This window comes from Panicum virgatum, chromosome 2K (assembly GCF_016808335.1).
Source record: "Panicum virgatum strain AP13 chromosome 2K, P.virgatum_v5, whole genome shotgun sequence".
In the NCBI taxonomy this organism is placed as follows: Eukaryota; Viridiplantae; Streptophyta; class Magnoliopsida; order Poales; family Poaceae; genus Panicum; species Panicum virgatum.
In genome coordinates, this window is record NC_053137.1 from 53,820,265 (window position 1) to 53,841,605 (window position 21,341).

General features: G+C 44.4%; 3 protein-coding genes across 4 annotated transcripts; 1 reads left to right on the forward strand and 2 right to left on the reverse strand.

Annotated features, from left to right (window-relative positions):
- Positions 1-2,304: 2,304 nt before the first annotated feature.
- Positions 2,305-8,496, forward strand: LOC120685557 (peptidyl-prolyl cis-trans isomerase CYP21-1-like). Of its 2 annotated transcripts, XR_005679634.1 has the most exons (8): positions 2,305-2,586; positions 3,232-3,307; positions 3,466-3,513; positions 3,836-3,859; positions 3,942-4,311; positions 7,647-7,810; positions 7,904-7,979; positions 8,055-8,496. XR_005679634.1 is itself a non-coding variant. In XM_039967554.1 (7 exons), the coding sequence occupies exons 1-7, from the start codon at positions 2,509-2,511 to the stop codon at positions 8,218-8,220; spliced, it is 651 nt and encodes a 216-aa protein (XP_039823488.1). In that variant the 5' UTR covers positions 2,313-2,508; the 3' UTR covers positions 8,221-8,496. The 2 variants fall into 2 exon arrangements, 1 of the variants encoding a protein (XP_039823488.1); XM_039967554.1 differs by lacking the exon at positions 7,647-7,810 and having other exon boundaries at positions 2,313-2,586; positions 3,942-4,124.
- Positions 8,497-9,562: 1,066 nt separating this feature from the next.
- On the reverse strand, positions 9,563-12,265 carry LOC120685548 (ribonuclease 3-like). The gene is made up of 4 exons (XM_039967544.1): positions 12,119-12,265; positions 11,666-11,779; positions 10,504-10,665; positions 9,563-10,371 (listed from the first exon to the last, which is right to left on the reverse strand). The coding sequence occupies exons 2-4, from the start codon at positions 11,756-11,758 to the stop codon at positions 9,868-9,870; spliced, it is 759 nt and encodes a 252-aa protein (XP_039823478.1). The 5' UTR covers positions 11,759-11,779; positions 12,119-12,265; the 3' UTR covers positions 9,563-9,867.
- Positions 12,266-17,411: 5,146 nt separating this feature from the next.
- Positions 17,412-19,551, reverse strand: LOC120685567 (ribonuclease 3-like). The gene is made up of 3 exons (XM_039967569.1): positions 19,301-19,551; positions 18,242-18,406; positions 17,412-18,107 (listed from the first exon to the last, which is right to left on the reverse strand). The coding sequence occupies exons 1-3, from the start codon at positions 19,394-19,396 to the stop codon at positions 17,616-17,618; spliced, it is 753 nt and encodes a 250-aa protein (XP_039823503.1). The 5' UTR covers positions 19,397-19,551; the 3' UTR covers positions 17,412-17,615.
- Positions 19,552-21,341: the final 1,790 nt, after the last annotated feature.

Here is a 21,341-nt window from a genome sequence, read left to right on the forward strand (position 1 = left end):
GTTTGATCGGGTAGCCGTGCAAGCTGCAGAGCCCGCGGCTTGGCATGATCACCATCTGGCCGGGGCCGAACAAGGAATAAACTGCATGAGATGGGCACAGGATGGGCATTAGGAAATGGTTCGTCGGAACAGGCCCGGCAGGTCTCTGCCATACTCTCTTTACGCGTCGATCTTATCTGCTGAAGCCGGGCGTGACCAGCTGCCCGGTGCTTCAAGTGCTGTTGTGACCTTTTTGCGCACGTTTTCATTAGGCAGGACCATGGTGCGTGGTGCTGCTGGAACCGCAGGAATCTCTTGCTGTCTGTATCCCAAGGAGGCAGCCGCACACAGTCCTGGCCGCACAAGATGGTCCATAAAATGCAGCGATGGATTTTTCCTGAATTGGAAAAACGCGCTCGTTCGCGCGGTGCATTTACGTGCCATCTTTGACCGCTCCTTGATTTTCCACCACAGCATTGAGGCCCTGTTTAGTTTCCAAAAAATTCCTATAGTACCTGTTACATCGAATTTTTAGACACATGCATGGAGCATTAAATACAATTGCAAAATATAACTAATTATACAGTCTAACTGATTAGCATGAGATGAATCTTTTAAGTCTAATTAGTCTATGATTGGACATCATTTATCAAGTAACAACGAAATGTGCTATAATATCAAAATCCAAACCTTTTCACCAACTAAACACACCCTGAGTTTGGTCGTTTGGACGTGCAAAATGCGTTCTACACCGCACGATGTGTGTGTGTAGAATCAATCTGTTCTGCTGGCTGCGACTGGTGGCTGGTGCTGGTTTGTTGTGAGAGAAAATTACTGCTGGCTGGCTGGTGACTGGTGGCTGGTGTTGGTTTGGTGTGAGAGAAAAATACTGTTGGTTGGCTGGAAAAGCAGCCAGCAGAACAGAGCCAATGCTTGCAGCATTGGGCAGCCTACAACTTCCACTCGTACCTCGTGTGGTCGATGGATGATATTAGAGTATCTCCAGCAAAGTACTCACTCTTCTTCTCGATACTAAAAATTTATTTTTTTGTAATGAAAGGTGCTCTAGCATCAATACTAAAATATTTTTTAGTGATCGCTAAAATATACCTCCCTCTTGCTTAAATGTAGGGAATTCCCCCCTCCATCCTATACTCTGAGTAATCCGCTACGCACTGGCTACAAAAATATAAGAAAAATATTATTGGTGTTGAGAAAAAAATATATAAAATATGAGAGATAAATAATTTGCTGGAGACGCTCTTATACCGCTAAGTACATCCGAGCACCTTTTTTTATTGCATCGTTGACCACCAGGCGAATGTATCCATCGGTCGTCAAACGACTACCAAGGTGGTCGAGCTTGGTAAAGGCGTCGCCGAAAAAAAGAAAAGAAGAAGAAGAAAGAATCCTGGTTGCTGCCGCTGCGCCCAAGAATTGGAGCAAGCATATGGAAATATGATACTGTTACTCCATAAAGAAACACCATCAACAAAGCATATAATATCATACTGCAATATCTAAGACAATTAAATGGTGTGTCCATGAGAGTTGACCTTAGGTTTTCGTGTCAGAACATCAAATGTAGGGTCAAAGGTAGTAATGCAACTTTAATCTCTCTCTCTCCTATTAAATAGGATGATACATCAGCAGAAATTTCTAATACTAAAATACTCTGCCACATAAGCAAAAAAATTATGTTATAGCTAACTAAAGACTGTATGGTATATAACTCATTAGACTTAGCCTCTTTACTTTACGTATGGACTATGGAGTAGACAGTAGACGTGTATAATAAGACCTAATATAATGTGCTGAGAGCCTGAGATATATATACGAGCGACTGAGCGAGAGAAAGCAATCGGGTATGTCTCTCGGCCCGTATTCATCTCTCTAAGTTTTGGTCCTAAATAAAGTATTGGGGCCACAAACATTTTTCACTCGGAGAGTCAAACTATTTTTATGTTTGATTAAAATAATAAAAAATACAAAGACTTATAGCACCAAATAGATATACTATAAAAATATATTTATGAAAATATATTTAATGAAGAATCTAATGATACTTATTTGGTATTATAACTATTAATATTTTACTGTATAATAAATCTGGTTAAACCTGAAATGTTTTAAATTTTTAAGAAATTTGAGTGACTTATAATTTGAAATGGTTTTGAATTGAATAGATAGTAGACGCGTATAACAATGCCTAATATGATGTGCTGATACGAATGACGAATCTGGTATGCGCTCTCGGCCCGTATGCATCTCTGATCTCTCTAAGTTTTGGTCCTAACTGGGAGCCCAAACATTTCCCACTCAGTCCCCTGCCCCAAGCCCGGCATCGTCGAGGCCCATTAGTCTGGAAAAAAAAAATAGAAAGCGGAAGAAATCGGGGCGTCGTCTTCGTCGCCGATCTTGCTCGTCTCCGCCGTGGATCCCCCAAATCGCGGGCAGCCTCATCCGGATTTGCACGGAGCTCGCGACGATTTTGATGAGATAGACGCCTACGCCAGCCAAGACCTTGCTATGCTGCGGACGGTGGTTGTCGCCCTCCTCGTCTGCGCCGCACTCTATTTCTCCTTCTTCGCCTACTACCGTCGCCAGGTGTGGCTTTCCGCTCTTATCCTTTCCTGTCTGGTCGGGTTGAGCCGTTAATTAGTCTAACACTTGTGCGAGCATTCCTGGATTTCGAAGTTGGTTCGGATTGATTGTTGTGCTGAGCTATAGTGGAATTGTTGCAATGGGGTTGAGTAGTGGATCTCTGTGGCAGGGTGGATTTGTTCTGTAGGGATTCGAAATTTAGCAGCTCATAGTAGTAGCATTTTGCTGACTCATTTCTGCAATTAGTGTGCTTGCTGCCTTGTTGGTGATCTTGTGCTGGCTGGACCATCTTACTGAGTAGAGTTATGCAGCACGGTTCCCCATCAAATGTTGTTGTGAAGTGTTATGTGTAGTGCTCGTGTCCATGCTCAATTTTCTTATTTCATTAGCACTATCGCTGAATCTTGTGAAACTTCAGCTCTGCTAGTGACTTCATACACAAATTGCAGCTTCCAAGGTTGGAATTTGGAACAATAATGTATATTGATCCATCATTTATTGATATTGTGGTACCTAGTCAGTGAAGCTCATGTTCAGGTTTTGTCAGATTTCGAATGATGAAAAACGTATCTGTATTGTGGGTAATACAGTGATAGTGATGTGATGATTTTTTGGGATTGCAAAAGATTTACCGTTGTCACTGCACAGGGCATTGCAGAGGTTCACTTACCAGCTGTTACTCACAGGGTCTACCTAGATGTGGAAATTGACAGACAGCACATAGGTATGTCTCAATTAATTCACCGTTCTTTGGGATATGACAATGGAAACTTTTCGTCAACAACAATCTGTTTACTTGTGTTGTTGCTTCATTTGTCACTCAGCTTAACTTAAATTACCTTGTTCTTGTTGCTCTAATGCTTGATTTGCCCTTTGTTGCAGGCAGAATTGTTATTGGTCTTTATGGGGAGGTTGTTCCTAAAACAGTTGGTATTCTTATGCTCTTTCTCCTTTTCCATCACGCTCATTTATTGATCTCAATTTTTAAAGATATGTATGCTTAGTTGCACATCGAGGGTTCTTGTGGACTGCTGACATATAGCATACCGACATATCTCATATTGCCATTTATGTTTGTTACCATGGTACATCATTCCAAAAAGTTAAGTTTATGGATGCATAGTTGTTAAGGAAGATCCAGTAAGGATCTCTTGTGCTAAGGATGACGTCACTGTTTCATCTTCTAATTATCTTGTCAAAGTGAACTTATTAGTTTTTGATTGGCAACTAATTTTTTTTCTACATTTTGCAGAAAACTTTAGGGCGCTTTGCACAGGTACTCTCTTTCCATTACTCTCTTGTTGCCATCAAAGTCCCACCTGAGCTGATTGTTCATATCCATCTGTTCATCGTTTCAGGTGAAAAAGGTGTTGGGTCCAATGGCAAACCTCTTCATTATAAAGGAACCCCATTCCATCGTATCATCCCTGGTTTCATGATTCAAGGTGGTGACATAGTTAGAGGTGATGGGAAAGGAAGTGAGTCTATATATGGAGGCATCTTCCCAGATGAGAACTTCAGCGTAAAACATACTCATCCAGGTCAGATTGTTTGTCTAATATTTGCATTGTCCAGTTTTCACAAAGCCTTTATTTATCAGTTTAAATTCCACTTCTATTTTCAAGGAAAACCACCACTATTTTCTCCAGTGCTGATCTGATTTGGAAGAATAAGTTAAATGACAATTTGGATTACAGCAGAGACTCAGTGGTTTGGTTCAACATGTAGGTATACAGTACAACAACAACAACATAGCTTTTTTTCCCAAGCAAGTTGGGGTAGGCTAGAGATGAAACCCGAAAGAAATAAGTTCAAGGTTCAGACACATTGATAGCTAGTCTCCAAGCGCTCCTATCCAAAGCTATCTCTTTAGAGATATTCCAATCCTTAAGGTCTCTCTTAACCAACTCATCCCACGTCAGTTTAGGTCTACCTCTACCCCTCTTTACATTATCGACCCGCTCAAGAACCCCAATACGCACCGGCGCCTCAGGAGGCCTTCGTTGGACATGTCCAAACCATCTCAGCCGATGCTGAGTAAGTTTCTCCTCACTTGGTGCCACCCCGACCCTATCCCGAATAACTTCGTTCCGGACTCTATCCCTCCTTGTGTGCCCGCAAAACCACCGCAACATCCGCATCTCTGCTACACTCAGTTGCTGCACATGTCGCCTTTTTGTAGGCCAACATTCAGCACCGTATAACATCGCCGGACGAATTGCTGTCCTATAGAATTTGCCTTTTAGCTTTTGTGGCACCATCTTGTCACAAAAGATGCCAGAAGCTTGCCGCCATTTCAACCAGCCAGCTGAAATTCTATGCCTAACATCTTCATCAATGTCGCCATCCTTTTGTAGTACCGATCCTAAATACCGAAAAGTATCCTTCTGGACCACCACTTGCCCATTTAGACTAACGTCTCCCCCCTCATGCCTAATCGCGCTGAAATCGCACATCATGTACTCGGTCTTGGTCCTACTAAGTCTGAACCCTTTCGACTCTAACGTGCGTCTCCACAGCTCTAACTTCCTATTAACCCCTGTCCTACTCTCGTCAACTATCACCACATCATCAGCAAAGAGCATACACCAAGGGATCTCACCTTGTATATCTCTTGTGACCTCATCCATCACTAAAGCAAATAAATAAGGGCTCAATGCTGACCCCTGGTGTAGGCCTATGTTAATAGGAAAGTCAGTGGTGTTGCCATCACATGTCCGGACAAACGTCGTCGCATCCTTGTACATATCCTTAATGAGGGTAATGTACTTAGTTGGGACTTTGTGCTTCTCCAAAGCCCACCACATGACATGTCTCGGTACTTTGTCATATGCCTTCTCAAGGTCAATGAAGACCATGTGCAAGTCCTTCTTCTGCTCCCTATATCTCTCCATCAATTGTCGTATTAAGAAAATCGCCTCCATGGTTGACCTTCCAGGCATGAACCCAAATTGGTTTTGGGTCACACTTGTCACTCTTCTTAGGCGATGCTCGATAACCCTCTCCCAAAGCTTCATCGTATGGCTCATCAGCTTAATCCCACGGTAGTTAGTACAACTTTGAACATCGCCCTTGTTTTTGAAGATAGGTACTAATATACTTCTCCTCCATTCTTCCGGCATCTTGTTTGACCGAAAAATGAGATTAAAAAGCTTAGTTAACCATACTATTGCTCTATCTCCTAGGCATCTCCACACCTCAATGGGAATACCATCAGGACCCATCGCTTTACCTCTCTTCATTCTTTTCAAAGCCTCCCCGATCTCTACCTCTTGAATTCTCCTCACAAAACGTCTGTTTGTATCGTCAAAAGAGTCATCTAAGTCAATGGTAGGGCTCTCACTCTCCCCATTAAACAACTTGTCAAAATACTCTCCATCTATCCATGATCTCCTCATCCTTCACTAGCAGTCGATCTGTCCCATCCTTAATGCATTTGATTTGGTTGATGTCCCTTGTCTTCCGCTCGCGGATCCTAGCCATCCTATAAATGTCCTTCTCCCCTTCTTTCGTGCCTAGCCGCTGATACAGGTCATCATACGCCTTACCCTTTGCTACACTCACAGCTCGCTTTGCAACCCTCTTCGCTAATTTATAGCCCTCGATGTTGGCTGCACTCTTGTCAAGGTAGAGGCGCTTGAAACACTCCTTCTTCTCCTTAATAGCCCTTTGCACCTCGTCGTTCCACCACCAGGTGTCTTTCCCCTCCTGTTTGCCTCCCCTACTCACGCCAAACACCTCTGAGGCCACCTTCCGAACACATGTTGCCATCTTTAGCCACATGTCATCTGCGTCTTCTCCTTCTTCCCAAGGCCCCTCACCTAGCATCCTTTCCTTAAACGCTTGTGCCGCTTCCCCTCTAAGCTTCCACCACTTTGTTCTCGCAATCTTGGCACATTTGTCCCGGTGGACACGTACCCGAAGACGAAAGTCCGCCACCACAAGCTTGTGTTGAGGGACAACACACTCCCCAGGTACCACCTTACAATCTAAGCAATCACGTCTATCCTCCCTCCTAGTAAGGATAAAGTCGATCTGGCTCGAGTGTTGTCCACTACGAAACGTCACAAGATGGGATTCTCTCTTCTTAAACACTGTATTTGCTATCAACAAGTCGTAGGCTAACGCGAAGTTCAACACATCCTCCCCCTCTTGACTCCTGCTACCATACCCAAAACCCCCGTGCACTCGCTCGAACCCTACATTAGTCGCACCCACATGGCCGTTGAGATCTCCTCCTATGAAGAGTTTCTCGCCGGTAGGCACGGTACTAACCATGCTATCTAGATCTTCCCAGAACTGCATCTTGGTGCTCTCACTAAGGCCTACCTGAGGGGCATAGACACTGATCACATTCAAAACCGAATCTCCAACTACCAACCGGATTAGGATAATCCGGTCGCCTTGCCTTCTAACCTCTACGACTCCATCCTTAAGGCTCCTATCAATCAAGATGCCTACACCATTCCTACCCGGAGTTGCTCCCGTGTACCAAAGCTTGAAGCCAGTATCCTCAACCTCCTTCGCCTTCTGGCCCTTCCATTTAGTCTCCTGAACGCATAGAATATTTACGCGCCTCCTAAATGCTACATCAACTAGCTCTCGCAACTTACCCGTTAGGGACCCTACGTTCCAGCTACCTATATGAATCCTAGTTGGCTCGGCTAGCTTCCTTACCCTTCGCACCCGTCGAGGGAAGTGCAAAGACCCTTGCTCATTTTTCACTACACCCGGGCGTAGATGTAGCGCGCCATTCAAGTGACGACCCGACCCTTGCTCACTTATCATCGTACCCAGGTCATGATATGACGCGCCCTTGGGGGATGGCGACCCGGCCCTTGCCCATTTATCACCACATCCGGGTTCCGATGTAGCGCGTCGCTAAGAGGGTTACGCCCCAACGAGTTTCTTATAGGTTTCAAATCCATTAGAGTGGCATTTTTTATGCTGGTTTGCCAAAACCTAACGCAACCCTCCTCCTTTACCCGGGCTTGGGACCGGCTATGTTGAGACGACTCCGGAGAGAGAGTCTTCCAGTCAGCATAGGCGGAGTTAACATGTAGGTATACAGTAGCTCAAAAATATTATATAGCTAACATATATGGAGCTATTTGTCATCACTGAGTGCTACTATTCCAGTGTTGTTCCTGTTGTTTTACTTGTTATGTTTCTTTCACCTGATCCGTAGGGGCACTTGTATAGCTGCCAGTTTCTAAGTTTGGCCAAAGTTTGAGTATTGTTTGAGCTTCTGACAAGCATCTGTCTTAGAAGTCTTCTGAATGGTCAAATCTAACTGTATCCCTGCCACGGGGTCTTGCAGGTGTTGTTGCTATGGCTAATTCTGGACTTGACTCCAATGGGTCCCAGTTTTACATAACTACAATCAAGACAAGCTGGTAATTTCCATTGCACCACATCTCACCCGTGATTATAACCTATTAGCTATAACTCATAAAATGGTGAATTTGTAGGTTGGATGGAGAGCATGTTGTCTTCGGCAGGGTGATCCAGGGAATGGATACGGTGTATGCCATTGAAGGGGGTGCTGGCACTTACACTGGCAAGCCGAGGAAGAAGGCTGTGATTACTGACTCGGGTGAGATACCCAAGGAGAAATGGGGTGATCAGGAGACGTAGACTCTCTCTGCCTGCTCTGTTGCATGTACTGAACCATGACAAGCTGCCTTTTGAGTTTTGATCTGTCGTCTTGTGCCACAGTCCAGTCGGGGCGTCGAGAATGGTGTATATTGTAGCCAGTTTATAGCCACTCCCATTAACACTGATTATATTTATATGGCTTAGTTTGTGATGTTGCAACGTTAACACGCACAAGTCTTCCAAAAAATTGTTTTAGCCAGCTGTGTAACCTTGATGGGCTGTTCTGCTGTTACAGAGGAGTTACGTTTTTGGTGACTTGAGTTTTTACCCAGTTTAAGGCGTTTGTATGTATGTATATCAACGATGCAAATCCTAGCTCAGCGCTGTACACGTCGGCCGGCAGGCCGTTCCGGCGCTCCTCCACCATCATCAGTCAGCACGCATCAGTTCACTGTCTTGATGAAATGTTGTGCTCTCTGGTTATGGAGGTCCAAGTTGTATTGCATTTTTTATGGTGCAGCTGTATTGACATTAATAGCTGTGCAGAACAACCAGTGATATTGTGCACAATTTTTCTTCACTAATGTAGCAAAGTTTTCCTGATGGGATACAAATGAATGACCACTTGGTAACTCAATCCTTCATTCAGTTACCACTGAAATTGGAAAAACCTCCTAATTGGATGCAAATTAGGTTTCTTCTCGATATCTCCATGTATCTGATGCCTGAACTCCGTGAGGTGGTAGGTGACAAATTATACAATGAAAAGATCTTCGGAGGCAATGGTAATTTGCAGCTGGAATATCATGGAGATGGTTTTGGTGCGGTGATGTCCTCTGTAGGGTGCATGGCTGAAAAAGGGAGATGAAATGCTACAATGGGCCTGAAATGTTTTAAACCCAGGAAAGTGTGATATGAAAGTTGCTCATTAAGTTTTTGACAAAATATCTTCATAGAATAATCGAGGTAGTTTTAGTCCCTGGTGATGTGAGAAAAGGTCTGTAAGTGCATATTCTGACATTTAGCTCGATCGGTGATTAGGTTTTCAAATCTGCATTATTGGTTGGATGCTTGTCTGATGGAGGATGGGCTACAAAGACATGTGACCAACCCCTCTGTTCTGGCCACACCAAAGAAAAAAGAATGTTACTGGGCTGACACTCTTGCTTGAGGACAAGCAAGATTTTGAGGGGGTGGAAATGTAACACACGTATGCTGCAGCCAAAAAAAAAAGTTACTATTTTGTAATCACCACATCAGTACCTCGTATGTATCAAATACGGAGTACAACAACACGACCCATCGTAGCATATAACACTCTTGTACAGTTACTATCAGACGCAGTGATGCACCATATCAGTACCACTTCACAAATCACAAGTTTAGAGATCCACCACGAATTTTACTTATCTTATTTATGTGCCATACCATACGTACATGATGGATTATTTAGGGCAACAACAACAAAAAGAAGCGAGTGATTTTATTCTCAGCGAGCGAGAGCTGTAGGTGTACGGTGTGCTCTCCGTCGACTGGTTTATATTTGAAAAAAAAGTAGTAGATAGATTAATAAGCTTCTTCCTCAGGACAGGAAGTAGGATATGATTTATTTTCCACGACCACCTGCGCGCTTGCCAAGCAAGCAAGCAAGCTAGCTCTTGGAATCGACCAATCGATCCGGTCCGCTCACTTGAGCATGGTCTCTGTGAGGAGCAGGAGCTTGGATTCGAAGCCAGAGGCGGCGGTGGCGGTGGAGTTGAGCATCCAGGTGTAGAACGGGTGGAAGACGACCGACGCGGGGCAGCTGAGCGTCGCCGGCAGCTTGGGGCACTTGATGAAGGTCTTGGCGTCCGTGTCCACGCAGAGGTAGACCTGGTACAGCTGCTTCTTGCCGAAGGGCCCGTCCCGGCACTGCAGCCCCGGCGCGACGCCCAGCTTCTGCTCCACCGCCCGCCTGATCCTCTCCGTGGCGTAGAGCTTGTAGTCGGGGCTGATGCCCTGCTCCGCCAGCGCGCCGAGGATGTCCGCCTGCTTCCGCATGTTGAGGGCGGCCTTGAAGTAGTCCAGCTGCTCCAGGCCCGAGCAGACGCCGTAGCTGTTCCACGCGCTCCTCCAGGTGTTCACGCCGTCGGTGGGCGGGCACTTGAGGTTGCTCCAGTAGTGGTTGATGTTGTTCTCGATCTTCTCCAGCTGACCGATCGATCGATCAGCCGACGCAGGGATGAGAATTGAATTGAATCATCATCATCAATTCATCATGGCCTAGAGGAGTTGCAACTTGCAAGCACGGTTGTTTGGAGAGGTGATCGATGAGCTGCTAACCTTGTTAGCATCGAAGGGTTTGCCGTTACTGCACCTGACGATGGGCTTGTTGATGGACAGGTCGAAGGTCTGGAAGCTCTCGACGAAGAAATCCTCCGCCGGGTAGCCGTACTTGGGTACGCAGCAGCCGTAGTCGCTGTCCTGGCAGTAAGCTCCAGGCCACTGCATGCACACAGCAAACCATCATCCATCATCGATTCTAACGCATATGGTTTCACTGGCGCAGCTAGCTTGCTCCGTCTATTTTCTAAGTTCAATTTGGCCTGAAAATTCAATTGTTAGTAGAACCCACAGTTTCTTTCAGGTGTCATAAATCGATCCGTCATTCACGCCCCTGGCCCCACGAGGCCGCTGGAGAGAATTCCTGGTTCATAGCTTGCTGGTACCTCCTTCATTCCAGCTATAATGTACATTATTTTAGCTTTTCTACATCCATAGTGTTTACTAATGTATGTCTAGCAACATAGAAAGATTTATAAGCGGCGAGCCTAAAAAAGTCAAAATACCTGTATTTTGGAATGATCTATACGTTCAATTTGGCCTGACGAAGTTGGTCGGGCAATAACTGTGATTCAGTGAAGGCCGGTAGGTTTAAAGCTTGCTTAGATTTTGTTCGGGATCATGATTATGTTGAAATGTACACATGTACATGCTTATTGTTTTTCTTCCATGACACACGGTCATTGTGTTGTTCTGGTCGATCTGATATTCTGATCTTAAGATTTAGAACTTGTTCGACTTATTAATCGATCGAAGCTTTCTTCTTTGGCTAGCTCAAACGTAGCTTCCAAACTGATAATTCAGCTTTGTGACACTATGAATATTCATAATGATGTTTTTCAAGGTCTTGCATGTATCATCTGGATGAAAACACTTGAAAACCAATAAAATTTTCCTTATAAAAAAACAAAAGAATAAAATTTTAGAGGTGAGGTATGCGTCACCTTGTAACCGCAAGAAAAATACAAAAAAAACTAGTAAGATACATAATACTGTGATTGCAGAAAATTATTCTGACAAGAACTATTATGGAAGACAAACTTTCATAGTTCCATGCATACAGCACGTGTGTCATGCACAGTCATCAGATTAGCAATATCAGTATAGATTGTAAACCATGCATGTGCAGGAACTAATAAGCATTATTTGAAAAGGTTCATACCATGAGGATAAGGTAATAGAAATCAAAGGGCACCGCATTGGCAGCAGCCAGTAGGCCAAGGATGAGGCCCAACACAATTGGTCTACGTGCCATCGTCTCTGGTGCTACACTACACTATGGGGGTGTTTTGGAACCAAACTTTTTTCAGAAGTCCCTATCACATCAAAAGGAATTTTACTATTTTATAGTATTAAATAAAATCTGTTTATAAATATTTTTTGACAGCTGAGTGCTTTTTCGCGAGACGAATCTAATGAGTCTAATTAATGCATAATTGCTACAGTGATGCTACAGTAACCATTCGCTAATCATAGATTACTATACCTCATTAGATTCGTCTCGCAGTTTAGCCCCAGGGTTCTGCAGTTAGTTTTATAATTAACATTTATTTAATACTTCTAAATACTAAAAAATCCCAGAGACTTTTTTTTAGTCCCTGGAACCAAACAGGGCCTATATTTTTGCAACTGCAAAATTTCTGTTTGCTGCTGTGGTTGCGTTTGCCCAATGATCCTGTTGGAGGTATTTATAGTCAAGAGACAAGAGGTCGAGTGCCACCGGGCGGAGAAGAGCAACATCCTCCATAGAAGTCGATCTCATATGTAACTATGGAAGATGGAACCCTCCAATAAAATTTTCTCTTTGTTTATCTTCCTCCAATATAATCGAGCATACTCATACACAAATATTGGATTTGTTCCATTACATCACAAGATATGTTTGTCCCCTAGCTAGCATAGTCCTAAAATAATGGAGGTAGGGAGAAACTATACTGTCAACCGGTGCTAGCTAGCATAGTCCAAAATATGTTAGTGAGAAATAAATTCTAGGACTATACTGTAACTGTAGGGAAACGGGCAGCGAAAAATAAAATTTTTCTACCCATAACCAGGAATGACTGCTGTTATAGATCACAGGATTATTACCACTAGATGCGCGGGTGCGGAACTTCTGAAGCGCGTCGGTGTAGTGCAGATGGAAGCCGGCAGTGCAGTTGCGAGATCCACCTCACGTGCAGCTCGTCCTTGTGCAGCAGATGTGGCACCTCCAAGGTATCCACACGTACGGGAAGAAGCGTCGCGATACGGATTGTTAGGTCCGCGAGAGCGACCTAGGGCTTGACGCACAGGAGGGGCGGTACTGTAGCGCGGATTAGGGTTAGCCTTTGGCGCCCCCTTTTGCTTTTATAGCCCCTGGGGTGCCCCCTAGGTGGGCTCCTCTTGGGCCCCACCTTGGACGCCCTTCTTAGGCCTGAGAGGCCCATTAGTGCACCTAAGCCCAATCTAATTTGGATCTCATCCTTATCAGGCTTCTTACCCTTAAGTGTGTGACCCTATATGCTCACATGCAAATAGATATGGCCCGAGTACTCTTACTCGGCCCAATAGCAGACAGTGGCCTCTAGCAAGACATGTCAACTCCTATACGCACGCAAAGATCATATCAGACGAGCCGTCACAATGTCATATACATATTGTTCCTTTTGCCTCACGATATTTGGTCTTGCTCTAAGCTGACCTCTCTTTCTCGATGCCGTGATTCAGATCATTGGTTAACTCTTAACCTTCGCATGGCCATGCACTTCTTGATCTGAATCACTCGAGGGGCCCAGAGATACCTCTCTCTTGCAGAGAGGGGCAAATCCCATCTTGACCGACTATGTCTCACAGTATGCTTCTTGACAGACCCGAAAGCCACCTTTATAACTATCCAGTTACGGTGTAGCATTTGATGGCTCCTAAGTAAGTCGGTTCACATTTTAAGTACATACGACGATCTTAGGTCTTAGGACACAGCGTACATATTATGTAATGAGAAGTCATCATCTTGTGTTGGGTCAGTTCAGTCTCATGTCTCACACGAGCCCACATTATTAGTTTGACATCCCCATCTCCATGACTTGTGAAACGTAGTCAATCAACTAATACATGTGCTAGTCTAATATTCATGTGTGTTCTCACATGAACTCCGACTAGGAACATTTTAGAATATCCATACAGGTAAAGAGTTTCACAAATACTTCACATAAGCATTAATCAATACAAGTTGTCATCCATGGATATTCAAGGAACACTTTATTAATCATGAATACAAGGAAATATAATTGCCTCTAGGGCATATTTCCAACAGTAACCACATGCCCCAAATATCTGGACAAACATACCTTGTCATCCTAAAAATGCATTTTCAGGGGCGGATGATGGTATCACCCGCCCTTACAAATAATGATCCAACACAAATAAATTCATAACTTTTTCATATGATCTCGGATGAAGCCAAACTTTATATCAAAATTGTAGAGGTTGAAATTTTATAGTTGATAATTTTTTAATTTAAGGCTATTTAGTATTTCAAAAAGTTATTATATGTTTTCTAATTGTAAAATCTTGAATTTTTTTTCAACAAACAACCTTGGATGTAGAGTAGCTCCATATCTAAGTTGTGGTAAGATCTAAAATTTTATAGATTATAAATTATTCACTTATGATCGTTTAGGATACCCAGGATTGAATCGTTGTACTCTATAGTAGGAACTATGAAGTATCTCATACATATACAACTTAAGTTAGAATTCGAGGTTTCCACAATTTTTAATCTTTGTATACATTGAAATATGCTTGGTATATTTTTTCTATATCTATAATTTACAATAACCATAGTGTAGAAGTTTCACATTTTTTTGATTTATTTAGCTATATTCTAAGATTTAAACAAACTTTAGAATAAAATAGAAAAGCACTTTTAAGGGCGGGTGGTGGTGTCACCTACTTATACAAATCGATTTTAGAGTTAATACAAAAGAATGACATACCTCATAGAGTCATAAGTGAGTGTGTAGTGTGGTGGAAGGGTACACGTGAGGCTGGACAATGCAAAAAGGGGCGTGCAGTGGGGGATAGAGTGAACAAAACTAGATGGTGGAGAGGAAAAGATCTTGCATTATTAGTAAAGCATTGGCGTCGTAGGAGAATACATATGTTCCCATGATGTGGAGGGTCGTCCATTATTGCAGCAGAACATTTAGACATACAACAAGGTGGCATGAATATATATAGGATGATCGATTACCTGCTTATCACGTGATGGGTTTGGACGCAAATCTGGCATCATTTGGGAAAAAGAGAGAGTCACCAATGAGGACCTTCCAGTGATCCAATTTCTCATCCTGTGTAATTGAGGCCGATTGTGAATTGAGATGGTATACTCTCTCTCTCTCTCTCTCTCTCTCTCTCTCTCTCTCTCTCTCTCTATATATATATATATATATATATATATATATATATATATATATATATATATATATATATATATATATATATATATATATATATATACAAGATGCACGGCTCAGCTTGCTCTGCATTTTCTTTCATGCATGCGTTGTTGCATGCCCTGGCGCGCATTATATTTTTCTTGCAAGCGTCCATATACATGGATTGCGATATATATGGTCGAGTTAATCTCTCTAGCTGATAAGGTGTACTACGTGTGAATGTGCCGAGAAACTGACAATATCCGTCCGCTTCTATATATTTGAAATCTTGCATGGATGCCTGTCGGCGTTTTACAGCCAGGTGGGGTTGATAGGGTAGTCTAAGGTCGGTTTAATTTTGTTTAAAAACATATTTGGCGCAAACAACTTATTTCTCGGTCAAAACGTGAAAAATCCCATAAAATGCACACTCAAGTTTTCAAAAACTTCAGAAGAATCCCATAGCCCATCTGTAGGTGTATTCTGTCACGAAAGTTAAGTTGCGATGCAGCAAGCTCCATCTAGAAAAATTCATACAGAAATAACCTAGGAGTTCGTCTTATAGTGCACTTGCATGCACCTGATGAAATTTGCCATTTCTGTACGAATTTTTAGAAAACGGGCCGGGTTTGCATCTGGACTTTTACTATAATAAAGTGATCTCAGCATCTGTAAATACATCATGGGACGTGCATCTGTTTCCACCAAATATTTCCCCCCTGCAACCGCAAGCTAGCTACGTTCGCATGCATGTGCGCGTCGGACGGACGTACGGGTTTTCCGGGACGTGCAGTGATTGCACGCGTATCTCATAGTGGACACGTACATACACCCAGCAGCGACCCGACGCCGGCGTGTACGTAGAGCCCACACACGAGCTAGCGGGGCCAGACGCCCAGACTAGAGATCGTGCGCCTAGCTAGCTACCTCTCTCCGGTCCACAGTCCCCTCGTCTCCTGCTGCCAGTGCATTATTGGAGTTCTCGATCGAGTCGAGTCTTGACAGCGTTGGCCGCGCGTCGTCTTCCGCTCCTCTTGGTATTGTTGTGTGGCGCGGCGAGCGCGCTGCTGCCTGCTGATGATAACAAGCCGCGGCGCGGCCGGCGGGGACCGCAGGTGGTCGCTCGCACGTTTAATTTGGCGGCACAAACAGGCGCGGCCGAGGAGGTAGCCCGGCCGGCCACGAGGCTAGCGGGGGTAGGACGACGTGCGAAGGCGAAGCGGTGAGAGCGAGGTGCGCGGTCGTCGTTGTCGTCATCGCCGTCGCCGTCGCAAAGGAACCCGACGGGAGGAAGGACAATAATTCTATGTGTGGGGCCGGGAACGTCTGGGGCAGACGACGACGCGCCATGGAAATGGATCGTGTCGTCGTCGCGTACGCACATCGTCGTCGTCGATCGGGGTCTCTAGGAGATTCGGAGCCGATGCTGGGCTGGCCGGAGAAGGTGACTAGCAGACAAAGACGTTGGCGCGTAGCCGCGTACGACGATTTTCTGGGTACGCGCGGTTGTTGGAGTTTTCACATGCCACCAAGGCTCTCAATTTGGACAGGCCGGGACTTGGGGGACTACTCTGGGTTCGGTTCCTTGCTACAAGAATCACTCTCCTTATTAGTAGAAGCACCAAATTAGTCGAACCATCACTCTGCTCCACGCCTCTAGAGAAAAAATGGAATCACTTGTGATCGTTGATTCTTGTAGGGAGCAGTTGAAGATGACAATTGAATTTAGTGGACACGAGTAGTCTTTCCCTAATCACTTGCTCTATTCCCCTTTGTGATATGGCCTCATATCACTACTCCAAAAATAATTTATAAGGATGCCATGTTTTTTTTTTCTTTTCAAAAGTGGATGAAGAGTTTAATTACCTGCCACAAACTCTCAGCTTTATTTTGACCTGCGTGCTTAGATCTGAGAATTTTGCGGGCCGACTGGGCACGATTTATTTCAAGCCTAAATTACACCGTCCAAGTCCGCTCATTAACTCTACTTTTTAAGGGGGTCTCATTAACTCTATCAGGTGCAAATAAAGTTGCCGATATTAGGAGTCACACGTGTGACTGGTAGTTAAACCATTATATAAAAAATATTTTTTTTATTATTCGAACAATTGTTCCAACTTCAAAAAAACTGTTCCACATTCAAAAAATATTCCAAAAAAATCATCTAAGTATGAGCTTGTTTTGAATTCGTCGCAAGGAACACAGTAGTGCAGCTGGATTTTAATTAGAATAATAGTAGCCCTCGAAGTTGAGCCGAACTCTGCCCATAAAGTTTCAAATTTACAGCCATGCCTGGCCTAAATCATGGACGGGCCTGGGCATATAGCTCGTCGGGCTCGGGCGGGGGAAGTTTTGCACAGTTCTAGTAGTTCGGAATAAACGAAGGAATCAGAGTTTAAGATGGAAGAGAAGACGTCAAGCGTCTCTTCTTTCCCCTTGAAAGGATGACCCGGCCCGAGTACGTCTCATGGTTTATTTTGACAGACGAAGGCGAAGCTGAAGCCACAAAGGTAGCCGCACTAGTTTATTCGTCGAGCATTACTACACAAGTACATCATTGCTCCGCGAGGAGCTAGCAAGCATCCAACAAAGCAGGGGAACATTATTTAATTTCCATGCGCGCGTCACCGCAACGCGCAAACTCATCATCACGAACCAAACGGTAAGCGCGCAGCGCCGCCGCCGCAGATCGATCAGTTACATTTCCACGGCGACGCCGGGGAGCACGAAGGGGTTGGCGGCGGTGGACTCGTTGAGCTGCTGCTTGAGCATCCACTTCTGGAAGGGGTGGAAGAGGATCTCCTTGGAGCAGGTGTACTGCTCCGGCGCCGGGCAGTCGATGAACTTGCCGCTCGCCGACGCGCAGAAGTAGAGCTGGAACAGCTGGAACTTGCCGAAGGGGCCCTTGCTGCACTGGACCACCGGCGCCGCGTTGATGCCCGCCTTGAACACATTCTTGATCGTCTTCACGCCGTACAGCCCGAAGTCCGGCTCGATGTGCTGGGCCTTGAGGCGGACCAGCGGGTTGATCCGGCTGCGGAAGGAGAGGGCGGCCTCGAAGTAGTCCTTCTCCTCGAGGCCGGAGCAGGCGCCGGACTTCTTCCAGGCGTTCTTCCAGTTGCTCCTGCCGTTGTTGCTGGGGCACTTGATGCTGCTCCAGTACTGGTACAGGCCCTGGACGCCGGTAATCTGTCGTCGGCGTACATGTTAATTAATTAGCACACGTACATACAGTAATAATATACATGGATTATTATTACATACTGTATGATCGAAGGCATGGCTACTGCTGCATGCTGACGTGTAATGACTACATACTCTACCTTGTTAGGGTCGAAAGGAGCGGCGTTGTTGCAGCCGGTCACCGGAGCGTCGGTCGTCGCGTTGTAGACGGTGAAGCCGGAGACGTAGAAGTCCCTCGCCGGCGACACGCCGGTCGTCGGCTTGCAGCACCCGGCGTTGGTCTGCTGGCAGTACGCTCCGGGCCACTGCGAGCCCATGAACACCGCCATGCATGCATGCACAAGAGCTGGTCAGGAAATCACTAGCTTGCTAGTACACCTCCTCGCTCATGATGATCATCTCTAATCATCGTTTATTAGCCGGTGATCGAACGACGAGAGTAATACAGACCAGTTCCTACAAGAAATTAAAGACCGATAGATCGTATCTCGTACGTCTCACGTCCATGCATGTCGTCTATCAATGCAATCTCAATCATACCGTCTCCGGATCGGACAAATTAAACGTGTGCTGGTACGGTGGTCCATGGCAGTATACTGGATCGATCATCAGTACCCTCACATCTCCTGAATTATTGTTCATTACTATTTCACTTTGTTACATATTACGTATTACAGAAGCTCGATCTACATATGTGTATTAACTAACTAGAGAACGTCCATCTAGATCCATAATGCAGGTTTCCATTTCTTAGTTATTAGCAGGACACAAGTTTTAGGAAGGATCTATATATCGTCCATTTCCTGTACACTCTTGTAGATGTAATATATATGATGTAATTATATAATAATATTGCTCTTAGTTACTCCCTCCGTCCCATAAAGAGTGCAATTTTAGGTTTTTTCAGAAAGATTAGTGGTGGCGTAAAAAGACTCTTATGCCCTCAATAGTTTGCCGCATATGATTAGTTTTGGCATGCAATTCAAATCTTACCACTTAATTAGACAGGTAATTGAGATTCAATATCTAGAATTGCACTCTTTGAGAATTTTTTTCAAACTCAGAATTGCACTTTTCATGAGACTGAGGGAATACTTTGTACTCAGTGAACGAGAAGAGTATTAAACCTAATTGATATGATGACTGTAATATAAAATGGTACTAGTGAACGAAGAAAATAGCTCCATGCATGTCCATACCATAAGAGCAAGCTGGTAGTAGATGCCGGAGTCAGCAATGGCAGGTGACGCTACCAGCAAGCCAAGAAGGCACAGGAGTGCCATCCTGGAAGCCATATCGAAACCTCGCTAGCTGTCACGCTACACTACGATTCTCTGGACACCAACACAAGAGGAACTCGATCACTGATCGCCTCAATGGCGAGTGGCTCTTTGGTCGAGCATGCAAGGCCTCACGGTGGGTACTTATAGGCGGACGACCAATCCCCACGAGCCCTCATTTCCTTTTCTTTTTCTTTTTGAACAAAGAACCCTCATTTTTTTCTTGGTCATGCATTTTTCCATTTAATTTGTTGGTATATACTTGAATTGTGCTCCTCCCATCCGCTGCACGTGCCAGCGTGCGGTACAGTACAATGATTGACGAAAGCTTCCTTGCAAAAAGGGGAAAATATTGACGAAAAAAATCAAGCTTATTGTTCAGTAATGAGTAATAATAATGACCCTTATAAGGCTAAAAATAATAGTGGAATGGAATGAAAATAACCACTTCTACAGAATTGATATTTGCAAATAGGGTTTCACCACCGGTTTCTAAAGTTGGTGGCTGAAGCAGCCGTTGGAACTAGTGATGCCCCTCATCACCGCCGGTTTGGTGCCCCATCATCATCGCTTTGTGTATGAAATGACGATGTTGAGAACACCATCATCGTCGGTTTGAGACACAAACCGATGGATTCTGAAACTAGCAAGCAGCAGTAGTGATGGTCCCTCTACCACCGTCGATTTAAATCCAACACCTCTCAAAACCAGCAATATTTAATGATGCCTTTTTAATCTGACAGTGATGGGGCGCTGGACTAGTGAACAGTTCGGTGCAATGTGTAATGTGAATTTCTTTTCAATCGAGGAATTGGCCCATCACTGTTTTGTTTAGATGGTGCTTGTATCAAAAGACTAACTTTAGCCCACTTGTTTGCATGTCAAATAGTAGGATTAAATATGAGCCAATTGTTGATCTAATTACACATATGATAGCTAATTGATCGTTATAACCCATTTACTCTTGATTAGCTCCTATTAGCTCATGTTTAGTGCTATTAATATTTAAGGCTAAACCTAGCATCATTGTTTTAGCACATCCAACACCCCTTGGTCTCCTAATGATGACAACACCTACTGACCACTTCAGCTAATCAGCTCAGGTTAATGTGCTGGTGCGTCTGAAGATACTTTCCACACGATCTTATAAAAAATACTTTCCACCTGCTCAAAAAAATAATTTATAGGTAAAAGTCAAGCGGCGTTGGAGCACACTCCGCACACTATGGCCTTGGCAAAAAAAGTCCTACAGTATCCGTCTTATCAAATTTTCGGACACATACATGGAGTATTAAATATAATTTAAAAAATAATTAATTACATAGTATAACTTATTCATACAAGATGAATTTTTTAAACTTAATTAGTCTATAATGAAATATTAATTGTCAAATAACAATAAAATATGCTATAGTACCAAAATTTAAATTTTTTCGCGAAGTAAACATAGCGTATGCTGCACTTGCAGCTAGCAGCTAGCGCCTGAGCGCGACGCTTCGTGAGCCACTCGTCTCCTTCCTTCACGGCCAAAACCCAGGGCCCCAACCACCACAGTAGCGCCGTGTAAACGTCCACGTCGCGACGGGAGGAGGACGTGGCACTGGCACCACACCAATAATGAAACGTGCGCCGAACGACGCGACTGGCCCGGCCCACAGCCCGCCGCGTCCATTCATTCATCGTCCTGCCGAGGACGGGCGGCTTTTTTATTTATTTTATTTTTTAAAAACATTTTTTACAGAAATATATTTTTAGTTTCATAATTTACAGTTTTATACCCCTACCACCCGGCAGGGGGCGGCCGGCCCCCTACCGCCCCGCAGCCGGACGGTAGAGACCTATATGTAAATAAAATTTAACTTTTCTTACATGAAGCGGGCGGCAGGAACCGGCCGCCTGGTGGCGGGGCGGCAGGCTGCCACAAATATAAAAGCTGTGGCCATAGACACGTTGTGTGTGT

Bases quoted from the DNA above. Each gene is read 5' to 3' on its own strand.
- LOC120685548 (XM_039967544.1), bottom strand. From the start codon at position 11,758: ATGGCACGTAGACCAATTGTGTTGGGCCTCATCCTTGGCCTACTGGCT. The intron at 10,666-11,665 runs GTATGAACCTTT...GTGTGCATGCAG, and splicing joins TCTATTACCTTATCCTCATG to TGGCCTGGAGCTTACTGCCA. The intron at 10,372-10,503 runs GTTAGCAGCTCA...TCGATCGGTCAG, and splicing joins AACCCTTCGATGCTAACAAG to CTGGAGAAGATCGAGAACAA.
- LOC120685567 (XM_039967569.1), bottom strand. From the start codon at position 19,396: ATGGCTTCCAGGATGGCACTCCTGTGCCTTCTTGGCTTGCTGGTAGCG. The intron at 18,407-19,300 runs GTATGGACATGC...ATGGGCTCGCAG, and splicing joins ACTACCAGCTTGCTCTTATG to TGGCCCGGAGCGTACTGCCA. The intron at 18,108-18,241 runs GTAGAGTATGTA...CGCCGACGACAG, and splicing joins CTCCTTTCGACCCTAACAAG to ATTACCGGCGTCCAGGGCCT.
- LOC120685557 (XM_039967554.1), top strand. From the start codon at position 2,509: ATGCTGCGGACGGTGGTTGTCGCCCTCCTCGTCTGCGCCGCACTCTAT. The intron at 4,125-7,903 runs GTCAGATTGTTT...GGGGTCTTGCAG, and splicing joins CGTAAAACATACTCATCCAG to GTGTTGTTGCTATGGCTAAT. The intron at 7,980-8,054 runs GTAATTTCCATT...GTGAATTTGTAG, and splicing joins ACTACAATCAAGACAAGCTG to GTTGGATGGAGAGCATGTTG.